We start from the raw sequence: 21,008 nt of genomic DNA, 5'->3' as shown, positions 1-21,008 counted from the left end.
AAAACAGGGTGGGGTGTTTGTTTTTTTGCAACCTGTAAATGTTTGATAGTTCATTACAGAAACTTCATTATAAATCTTTCATATCCTGGAAAGCAATGCCATGATTGGCAGTCTAGAATAAATATATCTATTAATTGTCTCTTTAACAAGTAAAGTATTATTCATTAATTTTATTTAGATCCTGTCTTTATTTTTTTTATAAGCAACTCTAGGCAGTGACAGTAGCTAATACTCCTTCCTCCTCCCATTTTCTCCACAATAGCAGCTCTATGAGGTGAGTTGGGCTGAGAGAGAATGATTTATGCAAGGGAAACTCTATCATACCACAGAAACAGGAGGACACGGTCCTAGTATATACTCCAGTCTATGGAAAGTTGTCACTTGGACTGGAGAATATCCTCTTACCGTGTCCGTCTGTTTTTTAAAGATACAGAGACTGATCTCTGAGGAGATATAGTGATTCTAGTTCAGGAGGGATTTTTTTGTTGTTGTTCAATATATGAATAGCTCTTGCCACAGAACATAATGTGAAAAAAAATCCATCACCACAACTCTAAATTTAAACTTACTATTTGGCTTTTAAATAACTACATTGAAAGGGTTTTCATAATAAAGTCTCAACTCAGACTTTGGGCTTTTGGAGAGAGTGAAATATTACAGAAAGTGTTTTTGAAAAGCACAAAGCTACAATTAGATGAACTAATTTAATCTGCATTTCTAATTGAAATTTCCCTTCACTAAATGGTCAGATCCTACCATTTCAGTGGAACAATTGAAGCTTGCAATAAGGGCCTCATTTATACAAAATACAATAGGTTAAAAATGTATTAGAAATATATATGTGTTTGAATAACATTTGTATTAGACCAGTATAGAATTATAATTATTTATCTTTATAATGATATATATTATGTTTTTGTTGTATTTTTCACTTTTTCATCAAAGCACTTAGGTTTTTTTATCTTTTTGTCAACGTATGTATCAATATCACTATTATTTTAATACTTTCCTGTTTTGCTTTTTTTATTAAATAAATAGCAATAAAAAATAAATTATTAAAAAGCTTGCAGCCCTAAATTTTTTTTTCAGCAAACCATATGCATAGAGGATCTGCAGATAAAGGGAAAACATGCATATCTCATGCGCCTATATGAATGCAACATCCACATTGTTTAAGATTAAAATTAGTTGCTGCTCCTTTCTCATGCGGGACATTCCTCCTTGGTATCTACTGCCCTCAGTGTTAGTAACGGAAAATAGGCAACAGCACTTCGTCACTACACATTTTCTGGAAGGTCACCTGGATCGTCAGGTTCTGAAGGGACTTGTGGAGAGGACACTGCTTCTTCCTCAGAGTCAGAATCAGAGTCAGAATTGAGAAACACACAAGAGCTGGAAGGTTTAGTAGCAATACTGACAGAGGTGGAAGAGCGTTGGTAGGTAAAAGACATAGATTCTGAAGTGTGGGACTGAGTGATACGAACTGAACACCCAACAGAAAGAGGGGGAGGAGGAAATGCAGAAAAGGATTAATGAAAAATAGTTTTTTTAAAAAAAACAAAACACACACACACAACTGCTTATTTTGAAATAAAACTATGCAACAGATCTGGATTTGCATAAGAACCATAGCCTACTTTTGACGTATTCAAAGGTAGCTTGATGCGAATGGATTAAAATTCTAGTGACAGAAGGATGAAGAGATGACATTTTCAATTGGAACTTCCCAAAATAGAGAGTCATCAATTGAAACATGTCTCTTTCTCTCCCCAAAAGAGAAGGACAAATCTTACCAGGGAAACCATCATCCGTTTCTACTTCACTAGGGCCACATATGCTGCTGTTGTCTAGGCCAATATGTATTGTTTGGAGCTGGGACCGAAGCTGTTCTATGTCGCTATCTTTGCTGTCCAGAGCCATTTGTAGTTCAATTCGTATCTGGCTCTCTTCTGCTATTTGCTGTAAAAGGAGATTGATGAAGCACAATCAGAATTAATCTTTAATGCATGATAAAATCTTGCTTACAGAGATGGTTCTAACAGCAATCTCTTAACTCAAACCACTAAAAGGAAATTAAATGACATAATGACAATAAATAGATTGTCCTATTTCAGTACTGTTGGGTGAGGTAGTGAAATTAGGAGATTAGAAAGAGATGTTAACACTAAAATTAACACTAAAATTGTCATCAACCCCTGCCTCGTGACGACGGGTGTCCTGTAACTGGAGGGATATTAGATTGTGGAACATTCTCTAATGATTTTCAAGAATACAGGAAAAATTAAGCTAAAGAATCACAATGTCAAATAAATTTGTAAAATACCTGAAACTTCACGAACATCTTTCAACAACTATGCAATAGTTTCTTACTGTCACGTAAGGTACTTACAGCTTGCATTTCATTGATTTCTTTCTGATATTTAATCATCATCTGAGTTAATTTTTCCCGTTCGGTTTTCAACTCCATATGCAGTTTCCTGTTCTCCTTTTCTTTTCTTCGGACATCTGTGTCAGCTCCTCGCTGGATGGGATTTTTTCGATTCATTACTTCTGCCAACTTATTCACAGCCTGGAGGAAGGGAACGTAAGAGAAGAATAAATGGGCAGCTATTTGATGTGATTAAAATTAAGTACATTCCCTTCTCTCCTCCCTTATGTATAACACTGCAGTGATAACTGCAGTTGCTTTCCCATTACTTCATTTATACGTTACCTGTGTTTTCATTGTTCTCTCATAAGCCAGCTGTTTTTCAAACTGAGTCCTTAGCAATCCAAGATCATTTTCTTCTTCATTCAGATGGGCTAGCCCTGTCAATAAATAACAAAATAGGTAGCATTTGTGAAGCTAACATGAAATCAATCACTTTTCCTTTTAAAATAATACTCACTTTCTTGAATTTCCTTCAGCTTGTTATTCAGCTCTTCCTTTTCATTTGCAAGGTTTGCCACATCACTAGTCAAAGTTCTATTTGCTTCTTCCAACTAAGACACAGAAATTATAAGAAGCGTAAGTCACAGAACAGGAAAAAAAGCCAACCAAACATTTAAGTAGGAGTTGAGATTCCAAGTGAGGATGGGGGAGGAGGCAGAAGCTTCCAGCAAAGGGACTCATGGCAAATGTGTGGGAAGCAGACAAAAATAGAAGCTTAAAAACAGGATTGTAAGGGAAACGTACCAAACAGTAGTAGGGTTTAAAAGTAAAACTAAGTAATAATAATAATAATAATAATAATAATAATAATAATAATAATAATAATAATAATAATAATAATAATAATAAAGTTGGAAGGGACCTTGGAGGTCATCGAGTCCAACCCCCTTCTCAGGCAGGAAACCCTAAAAAAAATAAGGCACAGGTGGAATTTGGAAAGCGGAGTCACTTGCATCAGAAACCGCCATCATATCTGTGCTAGAAAAAATGTTTCAACTAGAATCCCTCTAACCTACTTATAAATATATTGTACTCTCAAAACATTATTATACACTCTGATGATCATGTAACACAAGTACTGAAATCTATAAAAGGTCCTACTGTAAATTCTTGGACAAAGGAATTAAATTTATGGTATGGAACATTTCTGATGCCATAATACATCTAGCCAAATTCAGAGCCAAAGCATTTAGTGACTGCAGTGTAACATTATACTTGGCATATTTATGGGACAGTGTCTAAATAAGTTTGGTCCCTGGAGGTTTTAAGTACTGTTGTCAGTTGCAATTTCTCATGCAGTTGTTTTTTTTTTTAAAAAAAAAACAAACAAACACCAAACAGGAATGTTTCATGTTCAAGGGACAAATTTGCACAGATCGACAAGCCTACGATCCAAGTTATATTGTCAAATCCCTTCGCTGTTTCGAGTGAATCACTTACTGATCCTATCGTGGCATCTTTTTCAGCAAGCTCCTGTTTGTGCCTTGCCATCATTTCTTTGATCTCCAGTTCTTTCATGATCTTCTCTTTTTCCAGGTCAGAATACTGTTCCTCAGCAATGGAGCGAGCCAACTGTTCGGAATCTGCTTTTGTTAACGTGATCTCCAGTTGTGCTGCCAAGGAATCCCTGCAATAAATTAGTATAAATTAAAATTGGTATCCTAATAAATTAGCACTATGGCCGATGATGCTATATAGGAGTTCTGTTACTGGCTACTATTATTTAAGCTACCATCTTCTCACCTCTCTTCTTGTAACTCTTGTATCTTTTGTTGTATTTCTTTACACAGCTTGGCCTTTTCTTCACATTCTTCTTTAAGTTCCCGAACTTGTGTTTTATACAACGTCTGAAATGTTTAAGAGAAAAGCAATATACATATTATAGCATTGGAGCAACCAGATAAAATGGAAAAGAATTGTGTTAGAAAAACTGCCCGCTTTAAGATAAGGAATCTCCGTAACATTTTTGTCAGGATTAAAATATATGTAAAACAAGGGGTTTTTTTTCAGTATTACTTACAATGACCAGATAATTATCACTTGTCAATATGATAGCTGTCAAATATTCTACCTGACTAAATTAATACATATATTAATATTTATTATTATAAAAGTAAAGGTAAATGTTTCCCCTATCCAGTCATTTCCAACTCTAAGGAGCGGTGCTTATCTCCATTTCTTAGCCAAGGAAACCAGTGTTGTATGAAGACACTTTCTGTGGTTATATGGCCAGCCGGACTATATGTACATTTATTATAAAATATATTAGGAATATGACAGCCAGTATTATATAATGATTAATGATCCAGACTAGGAATGGGAAGAACTTCATCCTTCAGTGTACTGATTTGGGCTAAGATGATAATAATAGGATTGTTACATTTTTCCTGTGAGCAATCATATTATAACCAATCATACCACTTAACTGACTGATTTTCAAAAGTTAATCAGTGTTGGACCTGTCTAATATCGGGAGAGATTAGACTGATAAAAGGGCAATGTTTTATTATTGCCAAAGAAACAAACTGGATATGAAGTGAATCTTGTGGATATGAACTAAATCTTGTAACTTGAGGGACACCACAGTAAGCCCATGCTGTTAATGGTGCTTTATGCACTCATGTAAAACAGTATGCGATATGCTACTAGGTCAAACTTTTAGAAAAATATAATGCACAGTGACTAATAAATCAATAAAGCCCAGAATATTTATAACCGTATGATAACTCCAGAAAATATATAAGGCTTAACAGTTAAGAACATCATACTGAATACGTTGATATTCTACATACCGAAAAATATTGTTCTGCTTCAAGTTGGTCTTGAATTTCTTTCATCTGCCCATCTGCATCTTGACGCTCTCTGACAGAGAATAAGATAAATGCAATTTTAAAATAATACTACTTCTATGACAAACGTTGCTGGAATGGACTACTAGCTTTCTCCTTTATTTTTATCTGCCAATTGAGTGGATTAAGTCCATGAATAGTATGTCAGCAATTTCTAAATAAAGACTGATATACTTTCAGAAAAAATGTACTAGAAAAAATGGTTAATTTAATCTATATTTGGAAGAGAAAACATACTACTCATGGACTTAATCCACTCAATTGGCAGGACCATGAAGGTTAGATAGAGGTGAAATGGGGACATACTGGGAGGAGATATTACTTCTGTCCTGATAGGAATGACTTTCAGAGTCTTGATTGCCAAGGCTTAGTAGAAAATCCTTTCAATGTTTTGTCAGGTCACACTTCATTAAATGAGGAATTAGAATTCGAAGGAAGACACAGAGACTGTTGGATGCTTGTGGAGGGGAAGAGAATATTAGTCATGCCCTTTCTGATTCCTTGCTATATGATACTGGCCAAGATCGATGGTTGCAGGACTGTTTGACCCAAGTGCACAAATTCTTTCTTTAAGACACAAAGTGAATAAAAAAACCTGCTTTAATCTTGTCGATATTTTTGCACATTCTAGATTTTCTTATTTATTTGGACTAACTGAACGTACCGTTTCCTTTAGCAGAAAGAGTAGACAGGGCCTATTATGCTATTGCTTCATCATTATCCTCAGGAAAAAAAACAACCCCAGAAGTTAGCTCTGGAAAGATTTTCCCTTTCACCCAGAACTGACTAAAGGTAGTCCTTGCTTTACAACCAGAATTGAATCTGGAATTTATGATTGTAAATCATTCTGGTTGTTAAGCAGGTCACCATAAGACTGCCTCTAATTTTATGACCTCTTTGGCAGCAGTTATTGAGTAAATGCCATGGTTGCTAAGCGAATATTGTGGTTGTTAAGGAATGGCTAAAAATTCTTGCAAAAAGCATCATAAATTGCAGGCAAGGGAACTGCAAATAGTATGATGTAGGCAATTTGCCAAGTACCAAAAATGTGACCATGTGACTAGCGGGGAGGAACAGACGGTCGAAACCCAGTCATAAGTAGCCCTGGGGAGATACTGTCATAACTTCAAAGCTTGAATAGGTTGCTAAGTGGCCAATCATAAGTCGAGGACTATTTGTATTTGGCCCCAGACTATTCCTTGTTCTTTTCTTGTACCTCTCTTGCTGTTTTGGCTGTATAGTAGATCTTGAGTCTCCACTTCTCTTTCTACCTAATCCTTATTGGGCTGAAAGACAAGAGGGAAACATAACAAATCCTATCTGTCTACCAAGCACAGTAATTCCTTAGTTTTTCCTGAACGGGATCAAGTGAAGTGATTTTCTGTCTGTTGCAGCGTGAAGAAAAGCGCTCTTTATGAGATGGGGTAAAAACACAAACACACACACACAGTTTTCCTGTTTCGTTATACTTGGATGGATGTTTCCCCAAGCAAGAACGGACAGGGAGACACCCTTTCCACCTGTTCCCACATAGGGAAACAAATGACCTCAGAAATGTCCTTTGCTGTCCCAAAGCTCCACCTCTGACTTTATCTGGCTTACAAGGCTGATGGGGGGGGGGGACAAACCCAGATTCTTTTTTATTCCCTAAGCAGGTGTGCAGCCACAGAACTGCCTATGTTGATGAGGTTTTAAAGGGTACATTTTTCCGTAGCAATTTATGATACAGGTACATGCAAACTAGGCCTCAGAGGGAGAAAAAGCAGTATATCAGAAAAATGCATTATTAACATTGTTGTTGTTTTTTTACTTATGGCTGTGAACAAAAGTAAAAGTCAAGAACTCCCCAGTTTATGTGTAGAATGTCCCTTTGTCCCTGCGAAACACCCTATCATCCGAGGTGAGAATTGCTCTCGCCCTTTTGATCTTCCAGAAGAGTATTAAAACTGGGTTTTACCAATTGGGATTGGGGCCCTGAGGGTGCACTTACCATTGGTGGTGGCTGATGGGGTAAGAAGACATTCCCATGCTGGCCACCTCTTGGTCCTAGTTTTTTTTTAATAGTTTTGTTTTTAATTTGCATAGTTTAAATATTTTAATTGCTTTTATATTTCTGTTTTTATGATCTGTAAGCACCCATTTGCCTGATAGGGGAGATGGACGGCATATAAATTTAAGAAAGAATGATAATAGTATCAACACTGCTGAAGAATTGATTGAAACCCTACGTGTTGGTACACCATAATGTGGCATTGCACAGCTCAGTTTTGAGTCACAATCAATTGTAATGGAATAGAACATTTATTCCTTAAGGGACTTACTTGCGGAGCTCATTATTTTGCTTTTCTAGGCTTAGTTTAATTTCAATAAGATGGTTACTTTCTTGCTTTAGCTGCTTCTCTGACACCTTCAATGCATTCAATTGCTGGGTTTGCATTTTGAAATCATTCTGGATGAGGCAGCGTTTTTGCGTTTCTTGTTCAATTTTCAGAGTCAGGTTTTCCACCTGCAAAACAGATTGATACTTTGTAGACAGATTTTTACGATCACACGCATGGGAAATAACGTATTTCATGCTCACGTAATTTAATTACACGATGTTAATCATGGACAATCTTTCTCCTCGAATCCCAGCTGCTTTGAAATAGAACTTAATGGTCCTATATAAAGAGCAGTTTTAGTCAAGGAATTTTTTTTCCAGTTTACTGATTTTTGTTCCAGCTGCAGAGTAGGATAAATTGTATCTAAACAGAAACTGTAAACAAAAGCTTTATAGCCATAATGAAGGATTTCATTACAAAATTGATGTCCCATTCCTAATTGAAAGCCATTCTCCAGTCAAACTTCAAGAGTCCTATAAATGTGCCCTTTCAGAACTACAGTCTTACGGCCCAATTTTATAGATATTTACACAGAACTAATTGTCAATGTCCAGTGGGATTTATACCCAAGGCTAAGTTTAAGTCATTTTTATTATACATGGTTTGAAGCTAATATAATCAGTTATTGAACACTCTTCCTTGAATTGGAGAATTTTGAAACGAGTAAATGTGTATTCAAAATAACGCATTAATATTCAATCAAGCTCTTTAAGCACTATAGAGAATGAAGATGGCAATTTTTAACGTGTAGCCAAATATTTTGATTAATATTCCTAAAGTACAAATAGCTTTTGTTTTTCATTTAAAAATTTCACATTTCAAATGACTTACAGAACGGAGAAATAAGAACCTAAACTATTCCATACCTTTAGCTTATATCCTAGAATTCATATTCCTGATTTTTAAACTTTCCCTGTGCTGCAACCTCTGAGCCCATGCTCAAGTACTGTGATCATCAAAAAGTGCACCAATGGAGCATAATAGGCTGCTAGCATTTGACAAAGAAACATAGTAAAGGTAGTCCTCGACTTATAACCATTCATTTAGTGACCATTCGAAGTTACAGACTTATGACCATTTTTCACACTTACAACCGTTGCGTCACGTTATCAAAATTCAGGTATTTGGGAACTGACTCATATTTATGATGGCTGCAGTGACCCGGGGTCACATGATTGCCTTTTGCCACCTTCTGACAAGCAAAGTCAATGGGGAAGCCAGATTCACTTAACAACTGCAGGGATTCACTTCGCAACAGTGGCAAAAAAAAAGATTGTAAAATGAGGGGAAATGACTTAACTACTGTCTCACTTAGCAACAGAAATTTTGGGTTCAATTGTGGTTGTAGGTCGAGGACTAACTGTACGTGCTCAAAATTATGTATATGACTCTTTGGATTCATTGATTCTCTCAATTTAGTCCACATTTGGTTTTGATAAAAAAAAAAAGTTAAGCAAATATAAATTATAAAAGTGGAACAAAAACTTAGATCTTAATAGAGAATTATTTTATCGCAAATGTAACAAAAGAAGGGAAAAGCTGTAAGTAGATGTAGCGTAGCAAACATTAAAATTGATTTTTTTTTAAAGTTTATACTTACATCTTCACTTAGTTTATCTTTCTGCTTAAGCAGCTCATTTATTTTCTGCTGGGATTGCTTCAGATCACAGTCCAACATAGAACACCGTTTTTCAACTTCCAGTAAGCAGTTTTCTACTTTTTGCTTTGTAGCTCTTTCTTCTGAAAGTTTCTTTTCCATTTCTGTGAAAGGAAAAAAACAGCTACTTTGTTATACTGAAATTCACATTTGCACATAGTAAACAATTTTAAACAAACAATTCTTTGTTTAAAATATATACATGTTTTTGTAGAACTTGAGACCTAAGTAATATATTCAGGCACATAACCAAGGATGGAATAACTTTGAGAGGAAAATGATAGAACTCAAGAAAGGATCTGCATATTAATAATAGTCCACAAAATCAGATAAAAAGTTCTGTGAACTGTCCATTTTAGTCAAAAAGCTTGAAATGAACAATTATTTTAGTATTTTATTCAGGTCTCCCAAACCTTCCAATGTATAGTAAGCTTTTCTTCTTTTCCTCTAAAGACATTTTGTTCACTGTTTCAAGTATTCTCAATATTGCTTAAAAATATGATTCACTGTTTAACATATAGGATATACACATATATAATAAGCACACTTTCATTAAGCAAGCCCATAACCTTTTTGTGCAAACAACTTAATATATCTATACATTACTTGATCAAGAGATTTCATATATTATCTTTGTTACATAATTTAAGATTTTCATATAAATTTAAAGCAGCATTATACAATTTATGAAATGGTTAGCAGCAGAATTCTCTGTATAACCCATTCAAGAATCAGTTCTACTGCCTGGTTTAGTGTTTACAGAAATGAAGCTCCAGTCAAGTGAGTCATATTTTGCCTAGATCTCTCCAATCCAATCCCCAATGTAGATGCAGACATATGTCTGAAACTAAGTAAACATAGGCTAGAACACTTTTCAGAAGGCTTAGAGAAACTTCTGAAAAAAGTGATGTCAAAGCAAGAACATTCGAAGTTCTTTTGAAGAGTTTCATCTGTCGGAACCATGACAAGTGATCCACGAAAGAAAGAAGAGTGTGAACAAAGGAGCTCTGTTTGAAGGCCTTTATTGTGCTGATCATGTCAAGCTATAAAATGTGCTTAGAATAGGAATCCCAGAGCCTTTCACTATCCTCATGCCAATCCTAGATAGAGGTCAGGAAGCCATAGTATATAGAGAACACAGGAGAAGAGATTGGCTCCAGGATAGAAAACGAGTGAGACAAAACTGTATACTCTACTTTATTTATTCAACCTATATCAGTGGTGGCGAACCTATGGCACGCGTGCCAGAGGCGGCACTGGGCCCCTCCTTACCAGCAGCCCCCCCGGAGGAAAGTCGCCCGGTTGTGGCCCGTGCGGAGAAGCGCAGCCAAGGACATGGCAGCCGGGCAGCAGGTACAAGACTCCGCCCACGAGCCCCGCAGCATCATCTGCTGCGTGGCCGCCATGGTGCTGCAGGGCTGCCTGGGCGATCTGCCGCGGCAGGCCGTGGAGGTGGTAAGTGGCCCTGCGGGGGCAGGGCACAGTGAGTGGGACAGGAGCTGGGGTGGAATAGGCGGGGCAGGGGGCAGAGCAGAGTGGGCAGGGCAGAGGGCGGAGTGGTTTTGGGCACTCGGTGTCTAAAAGGTTCACCATCACTGACCTATACGCTGAATGTATTAAAGGAAGCTGGTTTGCAAATAGCCAAGAGTGGTTTTAAAACCAGAGAAAGAAGCATCAATAACTTGTTCCATGCTGGTGGTGCTATTTTGATGGCTGAAATGCAAAGGATCTGCAAATTCTAGTAATAAAAGTTAAAGAACCTGGTGAAAAAAATGGGACTAAAATTAAATATAAAACAGACCAAGCAGGTAAAAGAACCAGCATTGGAATTGACAGTGAAGATACTTGTCTTTTTGGACTGATGATAACTGTAAAGGCTCCGTCAGTCAAGAAATGTGCCACAGATTAGCACTTGGCAAAGCAGCTTGTCTATACCAGAGCCGAGGTTGCCTAACCCTGGTCTATACCTATAAAGATTATAATAGTGCAAGCAATGGTATTCTTTGAATACTTTGAAGTGTTTCGTTAATCAGACACATGACAGTAACACTTTATGAAAGTGAAAGTTGGACTTTGAAGAAGCAGGATGGGAAAAGTATAGATGTTTTTGAAGTCTGGTGTTGAAAAAGACTCCAGAGAACACCTTGGACAGTCAAGAAAACAAACCAAGGGAGCACTGAACCAATCAACCCAAAGTTCTGACTTAAGGCACAAATGACCAGACTCAAATTATCCTACTTTGGACACATCATGTAAAGACTTAGGAAACTGGAGCAGGCTCTAATGCTGGGAAAGGTGGCAGGAAAGAGAGGAAGGGGATGGACAGCAACCAACAGCAAGATGGATGGAGTCCATTGCAGTGGCATAGGTAGGCTGTTGGAAGACTTAAAGAACTAGATTGGGGCAGATTATCATAGAGAAAAATTATGTGGTCACTAATAATCTGATTTGATGGCACATAATCAATCAAACAAACAAACAAAAGAAAGTTTTAAATTAAGATTAGCTTCTGAGTTACAACAGTGAAATGTGTGGATTTATACACGTAGGTCTTTTTCAATCTTTCTTCTATTCCCAAACTGATAGTATAACCTTAATCAAATAATCATTTCTCTGTGGAGTCATCCTGAAGCTAAACTGTCACATTCATATTTTTGAATAAAAGGCTGAATATAAATATGCTAAATGAAGTTATGAGCATGTGATATTAAATGCATACCTTTCATAGCTTCAGACTTAGCTTCCTCAATTGATTTATATATTTTGTTTTTGTCTGCTAGTCGGGCTTTTGTTGCTTTATGTTCAACCTCTTCTTGCTCCAGGTTTTGCTGCATGACTTTAAGCTTGTAAGTCATATCTATTTCCATGTTGCTCTTCTCCTGTTAGGCATAAATCAAAATATCTCATGATTAATATAAACCCCATGTAAAATGCTTTATTGGAACTGTTGGTTATAGAGAAGAAAAATGTAGGCTTTGACCTAGGTATTCAGTTTGCTACCTTAATTACTACGCAAGCAAGATGATATTAAAACTATGATGAAAAGCCTAACGTGAGATGATAGGCGTCACTGATCAAGGCAGCATGTTAAATTGAATAGAAACCAAAAGAGACAGTGATGTGTGAAAAGAGAATGAGGATACTATTCTGCCCGGTGCTGGTATTTTCTACTTGCATAAACCGGTCAGGTGAAAGCTATGTAAACCCATATGCCCTCATCTCTGTAGCATGGAGAAGACTTATGATTCTTTTTTTAAAAAAAATCTATATAGAAAAGAACACATCTAGTTACATATAAAATTTTGTTTTCCTAATAGTATTCTGGTGTGGACTATGAAGCAACTCTGCTTAATCTAGTTACAATAAATCCCTCCTAGCTTCTCCTTAAAATTTACAATCAAGATAGTTCATTAACATGGATGTGCAAATTGTTTTGCCCTCACAAAAACTGTTAAAAGCATTCTGAACATTTTATTTAAACCTCAATATAAAACTTAGATATTTCAAGTTTCCTAGTTTCTCTAGCAAATAAGGACATGTTGATGTGAGAGTAAAATGTTAACAGGAAAGTTAACCAGATGGCCAAACAGAACATGACTGTTTACAGCTCTATGTATGCCATTCTGCCTCTTAAGGTTTTTTTAATTGTTACAGAAAAATAGAGAGAGTCTGTGGGTAGACTGCAGTTAAGAGTTCATATTGGCATGTTGTGCTAATTTTACTTTGTTGTTGGAAACTGCAAAGATGTGTGCATGCTTTACTATGTTTTACAAGCACACAATGTTATTGCTATTGAGGTTTCATAAATGCTCAGACTATCACAATCTAGGCTTCGTTGATCTGTCTAGTCTTGGGACACAAATGCACTGTGTGCATGGACTTATGCTTCAAGCCTGTTGCTGTTCTTGAACTTTATTTAAAAATATCAAGACAGAAAACTGTTCCTTTGAGATTTTTGGCGGATTCTGCTCTTTCTGCACTCCTTGAGCATTTTATTTTTGCTTTTATTTTGTTCCAACTTTAAAGCAAAGGTGTTATTAACCCAATATTCACTGAAAACCACCACCCAGTTCACTACGTGTGGTTAGGACTCAAAATCTGGGCATTTGTGTAGCATCTGTCAATAACTCTTTACAGAAGCTGCATTTTTTCCAGACTGGTGTAGCTTGATTAAAGGAGTTGCTGACTCCGAATCATGCTTCCCCTTCAAATCTGGAGTGCTGCAGAGTTCTATTTGTAAGGCTATGAATAGGACCTTATTTTATTAGCTCAACTGAACAATATAGTTCTTTTTTTCTTAAGTTTACCTTTTCCAGGTCCGTCAACTTATCCTGTAATTGTCTTTTCTCTGCCTCCATTTTAGCTAGTGTATTCTTCCCATTTTTTACTTCTTCTTCCAAATTAAGCACTCGGCCTGGGAGTAGTTAAAAGATTTCAACAAGGAAAAAAGCATTATCTACATATTAATTAAAGTGTAACACTTTGCACGCTTTGATTACAAAACCAAACCATCGATGACATATTCTGAAGGCAGAAGGAACATGAGAACAGTTAGCTGATTCCTGTGAATGTGGACATGTTGATAAATTATATATTTAATACCTCTAAAATCCCAATTAAAATGGATAGTCACAATACTCTGCCCCTATGATATGAAAATCACTTTCTAAGAGACTGGTTTTCATACCCTGTAGGTCATGGATAATTTCTGACCCATGAGTCCGATCTCTTCTTTCAGATTCTAGAGCTGACTGCAGATTCAGAAATTCCTTCTCCAGTCGGAGCTTAGTATTCTCTAAGGCACAGTTTTTATCCTGCAGATCTCTGTTGTTAGCTTCTAGCTGCTGAATTTGCTTTGTACTTTCTGTTTGGTTCTTTCTCAACCTGGCTGCTGTATCAGATTCTGTCCGCAGCAAGGCATTGGCTTCATCCAGCTATTGAGACACAAAAATACATCACAGCATTACATACAAACTAAAAAAAAGTACGCTTTTATAATGGATAGTATCATCCATTTACTGTAGCAATGCGCAACATATAGCTTTTAATTATGAAGTTATTCAGAAATTAAAAGTCTTAGGTTCCACTGGGAGTCTAACTTAAAACAGAATGGTAACTTGCCTGTCTTTGTAGCTGAGTAATTTTTTCATTTGATATTTGGGAGTTTTGATTCCTCTTTTTCATATCCTCAAGTTGATCCTTTAAACTGTTCACTGAAAGAAAAACAAAAGCACTAATTCCATCACACAGGTTTCATAACAATATGTCACAAGTTATTCCACGCAGCAAAGACAGAATGGGATTCATCAATGCTCTCCTCCTCTGACGCCACAAATAATGTAGTTTTCCTTTATTGTTTTTGGTGAACATACCGTCATTTTCTAGATTGCGTTTTCGATCTGCTTCATGTTCTGCTTTTCGCTGATATTCTGCATTCTTATGCTGAAGAAGAGCCTTTTCCCTTTCCAACTGTCTGAATGAAGATTCTAGATGTTTCCTTGAAGATGTCTGGGAAAATCATGGAGGAAGAGAAACATGATGGGGACATTTTTCTAAAATGACAGTAAGGAATCCTACAAATTTTCTCAATGCAAAAATCAAAATCATTTCTCATTTGACTGCAGCAAATATACAATATAACGCTCAGTAGATGGGATTGTGCCAAATTGCTCCCAAACAGCAGAGCAGTCACAGAATTCCATGTGTTAGAGCAGTGGTGGCGAAACTATGGCACAGGTGCCAGAGACGGACTCGGAGCCCTCTCTGTGGGCATACGTGCCGTTGCCCCAGCCTTGCCTCCCCCTGCGACCCCCTCCTCTCCAGCAGCCCCCATGAAGGAGAGTCGCCCCTGAGCGTGACCCACGCGGAGCAGCACAGCCAAGGACATGGCAGCCAGGCAGCACAGACAAGACTCTGCCCTCACACCCCATCATGCACAGTTGATGCTGCAGGGCGCGGGCAGAGGGCGTGACCGCCATAGCGCTGCTGGGCTGCCTGGGCGATCTGCGGCGGGCCCTGGAGGCGGTGAGTGGCCCTGTGGGCAGGCGGGGTGGGGGATGGGGGTGGAGCGGAGGCGGGACAGGGGGTGGAGCGAGGCAGGGCCAGTTTTTGGGCACTCGGTCTCTAAAAGGTTCGCCATCACTGTGTTAGAGCATTAGGGTTTGAAAGCATAAAGTAAGCAAAATGGATTTCTAGCTACACAAGCAATACAGGGGAGTCCTCACTTAAGAACAATACTCGGAATTTCTATCGCTAAGTGACATGGTCATAAAATGCAACTTCATGCAAAAGCCCTGATTAGCAACAGCAGTTCCGGCACTTTAAGTAAATTCTGCAATCACGTGAATGGGAGTGTTAGATCATTGTAAGTACAAGGACCGGTTATAAGTCCACCTATTCAGTACTGTTGTAAATTTGAATAGTTGCTGAATGAGTGATTTCTCTTAACAATTCTCTCTGTTAATATAATGCCTGATGCCATTCTGAACTATCAGCCTCATTCTTAGAGGATGCAGGGGACGGATTTCTAGAAAGGGCTATCAGGAAAGACCTCAACTTTCTCACACTGGTCTGGTTTGCACAGTATATGAAAATATAATCCATGATATATAAACTACAAAGACCAGACTCAGGAAACATACTGAGCCAAAACCAAGCAATCCACAGCATAACAGAGCATGCTGTATGGACCTTGTGCTGCATTTTAAAAAAACTTCAGATGATGGAGGTTTACTTGTACAAGCTGTCTCTAGCACTAGTAACAAAAATCCCACTCTCCTCGTGCGACCTAGGTTCATTGACACAATGACTGAGGGTGCCCAAGCTATAAAAGATAGGGAGTAATCAATTTAGTGTACTTGATTTGCAGGATTGGCTACATCACTAATACCAAAAGAGCTATTTGGCAGGATAAAAAATACCTCCTTTAAACTGACCTTGCCCAGAGGCGTAGCGTGGGGGGTGCAGGGGGGGCCGGCCGCACCGGGCGCAACATCTGGAGGGGCGCGCTCGCACTCGCAGCTCTCTGCCCCTGCCTGTGCGAATCCGATCCGAGCCGCCGGGTCGCCGCCCACTGTGGAGGGGGGGGGCGCAAATTATTTGCCTTGCCCCGGGTGCTGACAACCCACGCTACGCCACTGACCTTGCCTACTGGAGGCTTTATAGGCAGATTCATGAAACAAGAACGGTAAGAATGCAGAAAAGATCTGCCACTGCCTTATTTTGCTATGTTTTTCGACTTCCTTGTGTAGCCATGGAGAATCCCATCCAAGCACTAGCCAGGGCCAACCCTGCTTAGTTTCTGAGTCCAGATAAGGCCAGCTAGTATAGCCATGGAGCTGAGAGATTGAACTGCCCCTTGGTACATTGCAAAGAGGACCTCTGATTTGTTCTCATTAGTAAGCAAGCGTCCAATAGCTAAATATCACATAAACGATTGGCATTTAGTTGACTTCCTACCAAAAGAAACAACAGATAAGCAACATATATCTTTTGTGCCTTTAAAAAGAATACATATATTTTGTATGCTTTTTCACTGACGCACTGCCACTGCCTCAAATGTAAATAAAACATGCCAAAGTAGATATGTAAATAAAATACATAATCAAGGCTGAAATCAGTCCGCCTAAGTTCCAGAGGAGATTGCCCTTCCCTTCCCAGATACATTTCCTGTGGTATCAGGTGGCTCATTGCCTCACCAGATTGTTATTTATGCTTTTAAACTTTTTTATTTATTTTTTTGTAAAGAAAAGAGTTTAAAGTAATTTGATATACATCACCAATGTTCAGAAGATAGTGCTATGTTTACACACTCTATTAAAGGGCAAATAAAGATAGTGTGACTTAGTCAATGAGTTGTGTGACTTTGGGGTTTTCCAAGTAAAAGTTTTTACCCAAGATGCATCAAAGTGCCACATAAGAGTTAAACTGATTCTCCTCCCCCCCCCCCTCAAAACAGATCCTGCATTAATTCTGAGACTAAGTAGACATACCACGGAAAATTGTCATGGATGTAAATTCAAATGCTGATTATACAAAATAGTTTATTTTGTTTTCATAATCTTCCATAACAGTAATTTAATTTGTATTATTTATAACACTGTTAGGTATCTCTATTTATTAACTTTTCATTAACTTTTTTTGGGGGGAATACACTTGAGGCATCTCAAATTAAAATTCAAAAATTCAAAACAGGGTATTTAATTACACTCAAAATATAAAGCAAACTATTCATTTACCTCCTCATCCAATTCCTTCATTATTTTCTCTAGACGATTATTGATAGCTCTGTAGAACAATTAATGTGAAAGAGGGACAGAATTACAGATGATAAAAAGATTTTCTTTAGTATAAAATCTTCTCCACAGTGAAAATGTAACCATTTATAAGTACAAGGTCAAGGTCCTGAGCAGCACGCTAAATTGCAAGTAATGCTTATATAAATATGATTCTTACACACTTCTGTTTAGCAAGGTTTATTGAGATGGGTAGAATGAAGTCAGATTTCCAACAATTCTTGTAAGAGCTGAAAAGTGAACTACAGTATTTCCAAGTTATAACCAATATATACCCATATTATATGATTCTGATAATTCTAGCTAATTCTAACAGCCTTTCCATAAAACCAATGAGATAAATCTCTTCAACAATAATTGGCCAGTTTGCAGGTGGCTCTTTAAATAATGATCTCTTGAATCTCTATTAGTGCAGGAACCAACTCTTATATATGCAGCTACTAAATTACAGATAGATCTAAACTTTCCAAATTCCCCTCAAATTTCACATTAGATACCCAAATTATAAGACATGAACAGCTTGCAAAAAACTAAAGGAACAAGCAATGTAGTCTACAAAAGAATATTTATTTTGGATGCTTTTCTGTTCTCTATTTACTAATATTTGTTTGCTTAACGACAACGTATGTTAGCTATAGAATAGCAGATGGAAGAATCTGGAAGAAGAGAAAGCATCTGTACTTAATATTTTGCTTTTGTTTGTTAAATTTGGAGATTTTGGTTAGAAGTAGTAGGATCTGCTAATTAAGCCAATCCCTATTAAACCTTATTTAATACAGGAGTATGTTCCATTTTTAGACATATTTTCTTCAGGCCCCAGTACCCTCTTTGATCACCTCAGTATATTTCCCTGTCATTTTGTGTAAGTGCAAAAATAGGCTTTACAGAATTGAACTCCTCCACAAAAAATCATTCGCAATGCTACTGCTCCCCCTCCAACCCTGGAAAACAAAATCCAAGATCCAAAAAAGTGTCATATCCCTATCCACCATAATCTCTCAACATCTCCCCCCATTTTATATGTTGTCTCCCAGCAAGCAGGACATAGCCCAGCTTTGCTCTGTGTGAAACTTTCTATCCTCCAACTCAAAAATCACCACATACCAATACACAGTAGCGCTTAAAACTTGTGAATACTTTTGGATTTTTAGTATTTCTGCATAAATATGACCTAAAGAGTGATATGTTCTTCGCAAAAGTCCTAAAACTAGATAGAGAACTCAATTAAACAAATGAATCTAAAACATTATACTTGTTCATTTATTTATTGAGGAAAATGATGCAAAACAACATCATGTGCAAAAGTATGTGAACCTCTAGGATTAACAGTTCATTTGAAGGAGAAATTAGAGCCAGGTGTTTCAATCAATGGGATGATAATCAGATGTGAGTGTAGGCGATCCTGCCTTACTTAAAGAATTCTAGGTATTCATTATCACAGCCTGATCATTAAAACCCAGGGATGTAAAAGGATTTCATGACTAGAACAAAAGAGATTTCTTAGGGCTTCTGAAAAGCAGTTTTGATAATCACCAGGCCAGAAAAAGTTACAAAATGATTTGTAAAGATTTAGGACTCTACCAGTCCACTGCCAGGCAGACTATGCACAAATAGAGGCAATTAAACACCATTATTACCCACAAAGTAGTGGTCAGCCAACCAATTTTATGTCAAAATCAAGGAATGGAATAGTCCAGGTGGCCTCAAAGAACCCCAGGGTAACATCTAAGGAACTAAAGGCCTCTCTTGCACTGGCCAATGTCAATGTTTATAAGACCATTACTAGGAGAATACTAAATAACAATGGTGTGCTTGGCAGAGTGGCAAAGAGAAAGCCAATACTTTCCAAAAAGAACCTTGCTACCTCTCTGCAGTTTGTGAAAGACCACACGGATAAGCCAGAAAGTTACTGGAAGAATGTGAAGGGAAGAATTTAAAATAGAACACCCCCCCTTTTTTTTTCCTTGAATGAAAATGTTATGTTTAGCAAAAAGGCAAATCCTGCACTCTAGAGCAAAAACGTTGTGCCATCTGTGAAGCCTAGCACTATCTTGGCTTGGGCCTGCTTTGCTGCCTCTAGACCAGGCCGATTTGCTATTGTTGATAGGATGATGAAATTTTGAATTATACTAGCAAATTCTACAGGAAAATATCAGGGTACCTGTCTATGAACTGAAGCTATGAGAAAACAGGTTGTGCAGTAAGACAATGACTTGAAATGCACAATTTGCAAGAGCAAATAGCTAAAGCAGAAGAAAGTTAATGTTTTGGAAAGGCCAAACCAAAACCCTCACTTAATTCTTCAGAAATGTTGAGGAAGGGCCTGAAGTGAGCGGTTCATGTAATGAAGTTCACCAAAATACATGAAGTGAAGCTGTTCTGTAAGAAGGAATGGGCTAAGCTCCCTCCAAGCCAATGCATGTGAATAATCGACAGCTATCAGAATCATTTAGTTGTAGCTATTTCTGTCCAAGGGAGGCACACCAGTTATACTGAAAGCAAAAATTTATGTATTTTTGACAAACACAGAAGTATGTTTCTTTGGTTCGTTTTCCTCAAAGAATAAATGAACAATATAATGTTCTTAATTCAGTTGTTCTCTTCAATTTAGTTTTAGAACTTGTATGGAGAACAGATTGCATTTTAGGTCAGATTTTTAGGTCATACTGCTCTTTCTGACTTCTCAGTGGCTTTCAATTCCATTGATCATGGTATCTGTTGGGACCAGATCTGGAATTAAAGGTGGGCAACAAAGTATTATGTCAGTTCTCCTCTTTCATCCAGGACTGGTTCCAGTTGGTAGATGGGCAAGAAAATCCAGTCCAAAGCCCCAAGTGCGTGGGGTGTAACAGGGCTGAAGATTTTCTCCCCTCCTAACATCCACATGAGGCCACTAGGTAAAGTCATCCAATGGTCTGATGTGAGGTTATCACTAATATACTTATGATACCCAGCTTCATCTCTCTACCCCAGGCTAGTTGAGTGACGTCATGGACACCCTGTCCCAATTTCTAGAGGCTGTGAGGGCCTGGATGTGGTGCTACAAGTTTTGACCCAGATTGGCTCTATTGTTCTATGTTCAAGCAAGGTTGAAGAGCACTCAGAAAATTTAACTGGGGCAGAATGCAGCAGCATGGGCTCCAGTTACTTGGCACATGTAACACCACTACTCCATGAGTGCCATTGGTTGCCAGTCTGCTTCTGGGTGCAATTTAAGGTGCTGGTTATCACCTTTAAACCCTTCACGGTTTATTAGGTGGGCCCCCAACTGTGCACGGGGACCTGCTTCTTAGTTGTGTTAGTGAATTGTTCTTTTTCAACTGCCTCTCTTTTCAATTTTATAATGTTTGTTATTGTTTTTGTTCTATTTTAATTCTGTTTGTCACCCAGGGTCGC

At 37.8% G+C, this 21,008-nt stretch overlaps 1 protein-coding gene across 1 annotated transcript in view; it reads right to left on the bottom strand.

The window, feature by feature from the left end:
• The window catches only part of ROCK2 (Rho associated coiled-coil containing protein kinase 2), a 54,432-nt gene that overhangs the window by 8,205 nt on the left and 25,219 nt on the right, over positions 1–21,008 (bottom strand). Inside the window, exons 12-27 of the mRNA XM_015823890.1 lie at positions 17,556–17,604; positions 14,691–14,826; positions 14,440–14,531; positions 14,006–14,252; positions 13,626–13,732; positions 12,038–12,197; positions 9,262–9,422; positions 7,602–7,786; positions 5,224–5,293; positions 4,175–4,278; positions 3,872–4,058; positions 2,889–2,982; positions 2,714–2,808; positions 2,390–2,569; positions 1,794–1,959; positions 1,301–1,483 (exon numbers count right to left, since the gene is read on the bottom strand). Coding sequence (XP_015679376.1) covers positions 1,301–1,483; positions 1,794–1,959; positions 2,390–2,569; positions 2,714–2,808; positions 2,889–2,982; positions 3,872–4,058; positions 4,175–4,278; positions 5,224–5,293; positions 7,602–7,786; positions 9,262–9,422; positions 12,038–12,197; positions 13,626–13,732; positions 14,006–14,252; positions 14,440–14,531; positions 14,691–14,826; positions 17,556–17,604 — 2,216 coding nt within the window. The remainder of the gene's footprint in view (positions 1–1,300; positions 1,484–1,793; positions 1,960–2,389; positions 2,570–2,713; positions 2,809–2,888; positions 2,983–3,871; positions 4,059–4,174; positions 4,279–5,223; positions 5,294–7,601; positions 7,787–9,261; positions 9,423–12,037; positions 12,198–13,625; positions 13,733–14,005; positions 14,253–14,439; positions 14,532–14,690; positions 14,827–17,555; positions 17,605–21,008) is intronic.

Source organism: Protobothrops mucrosquamatus, unplaced genomic scaffold (genome assembly GCF_001527695.2).
Source record: "Protobothrops mucrosquamatus isolate PMUCROS unplaced genomic scaffold, P.Mucros_1.0 scaffold2033, whole genome shotgun sequence".
Lineage (NCBI taxonomy): Eukaryota > Metazoa > Chordata > Lepidosauria > Squamata > Viperidae > Protobothrops > Protobothrops mucrosquamatus.
The sequence above is the reverse complement of the archived record's forward strand: the minus strand, read 5'-3'. Positions and strand labels throughout refer to the sequence as shown.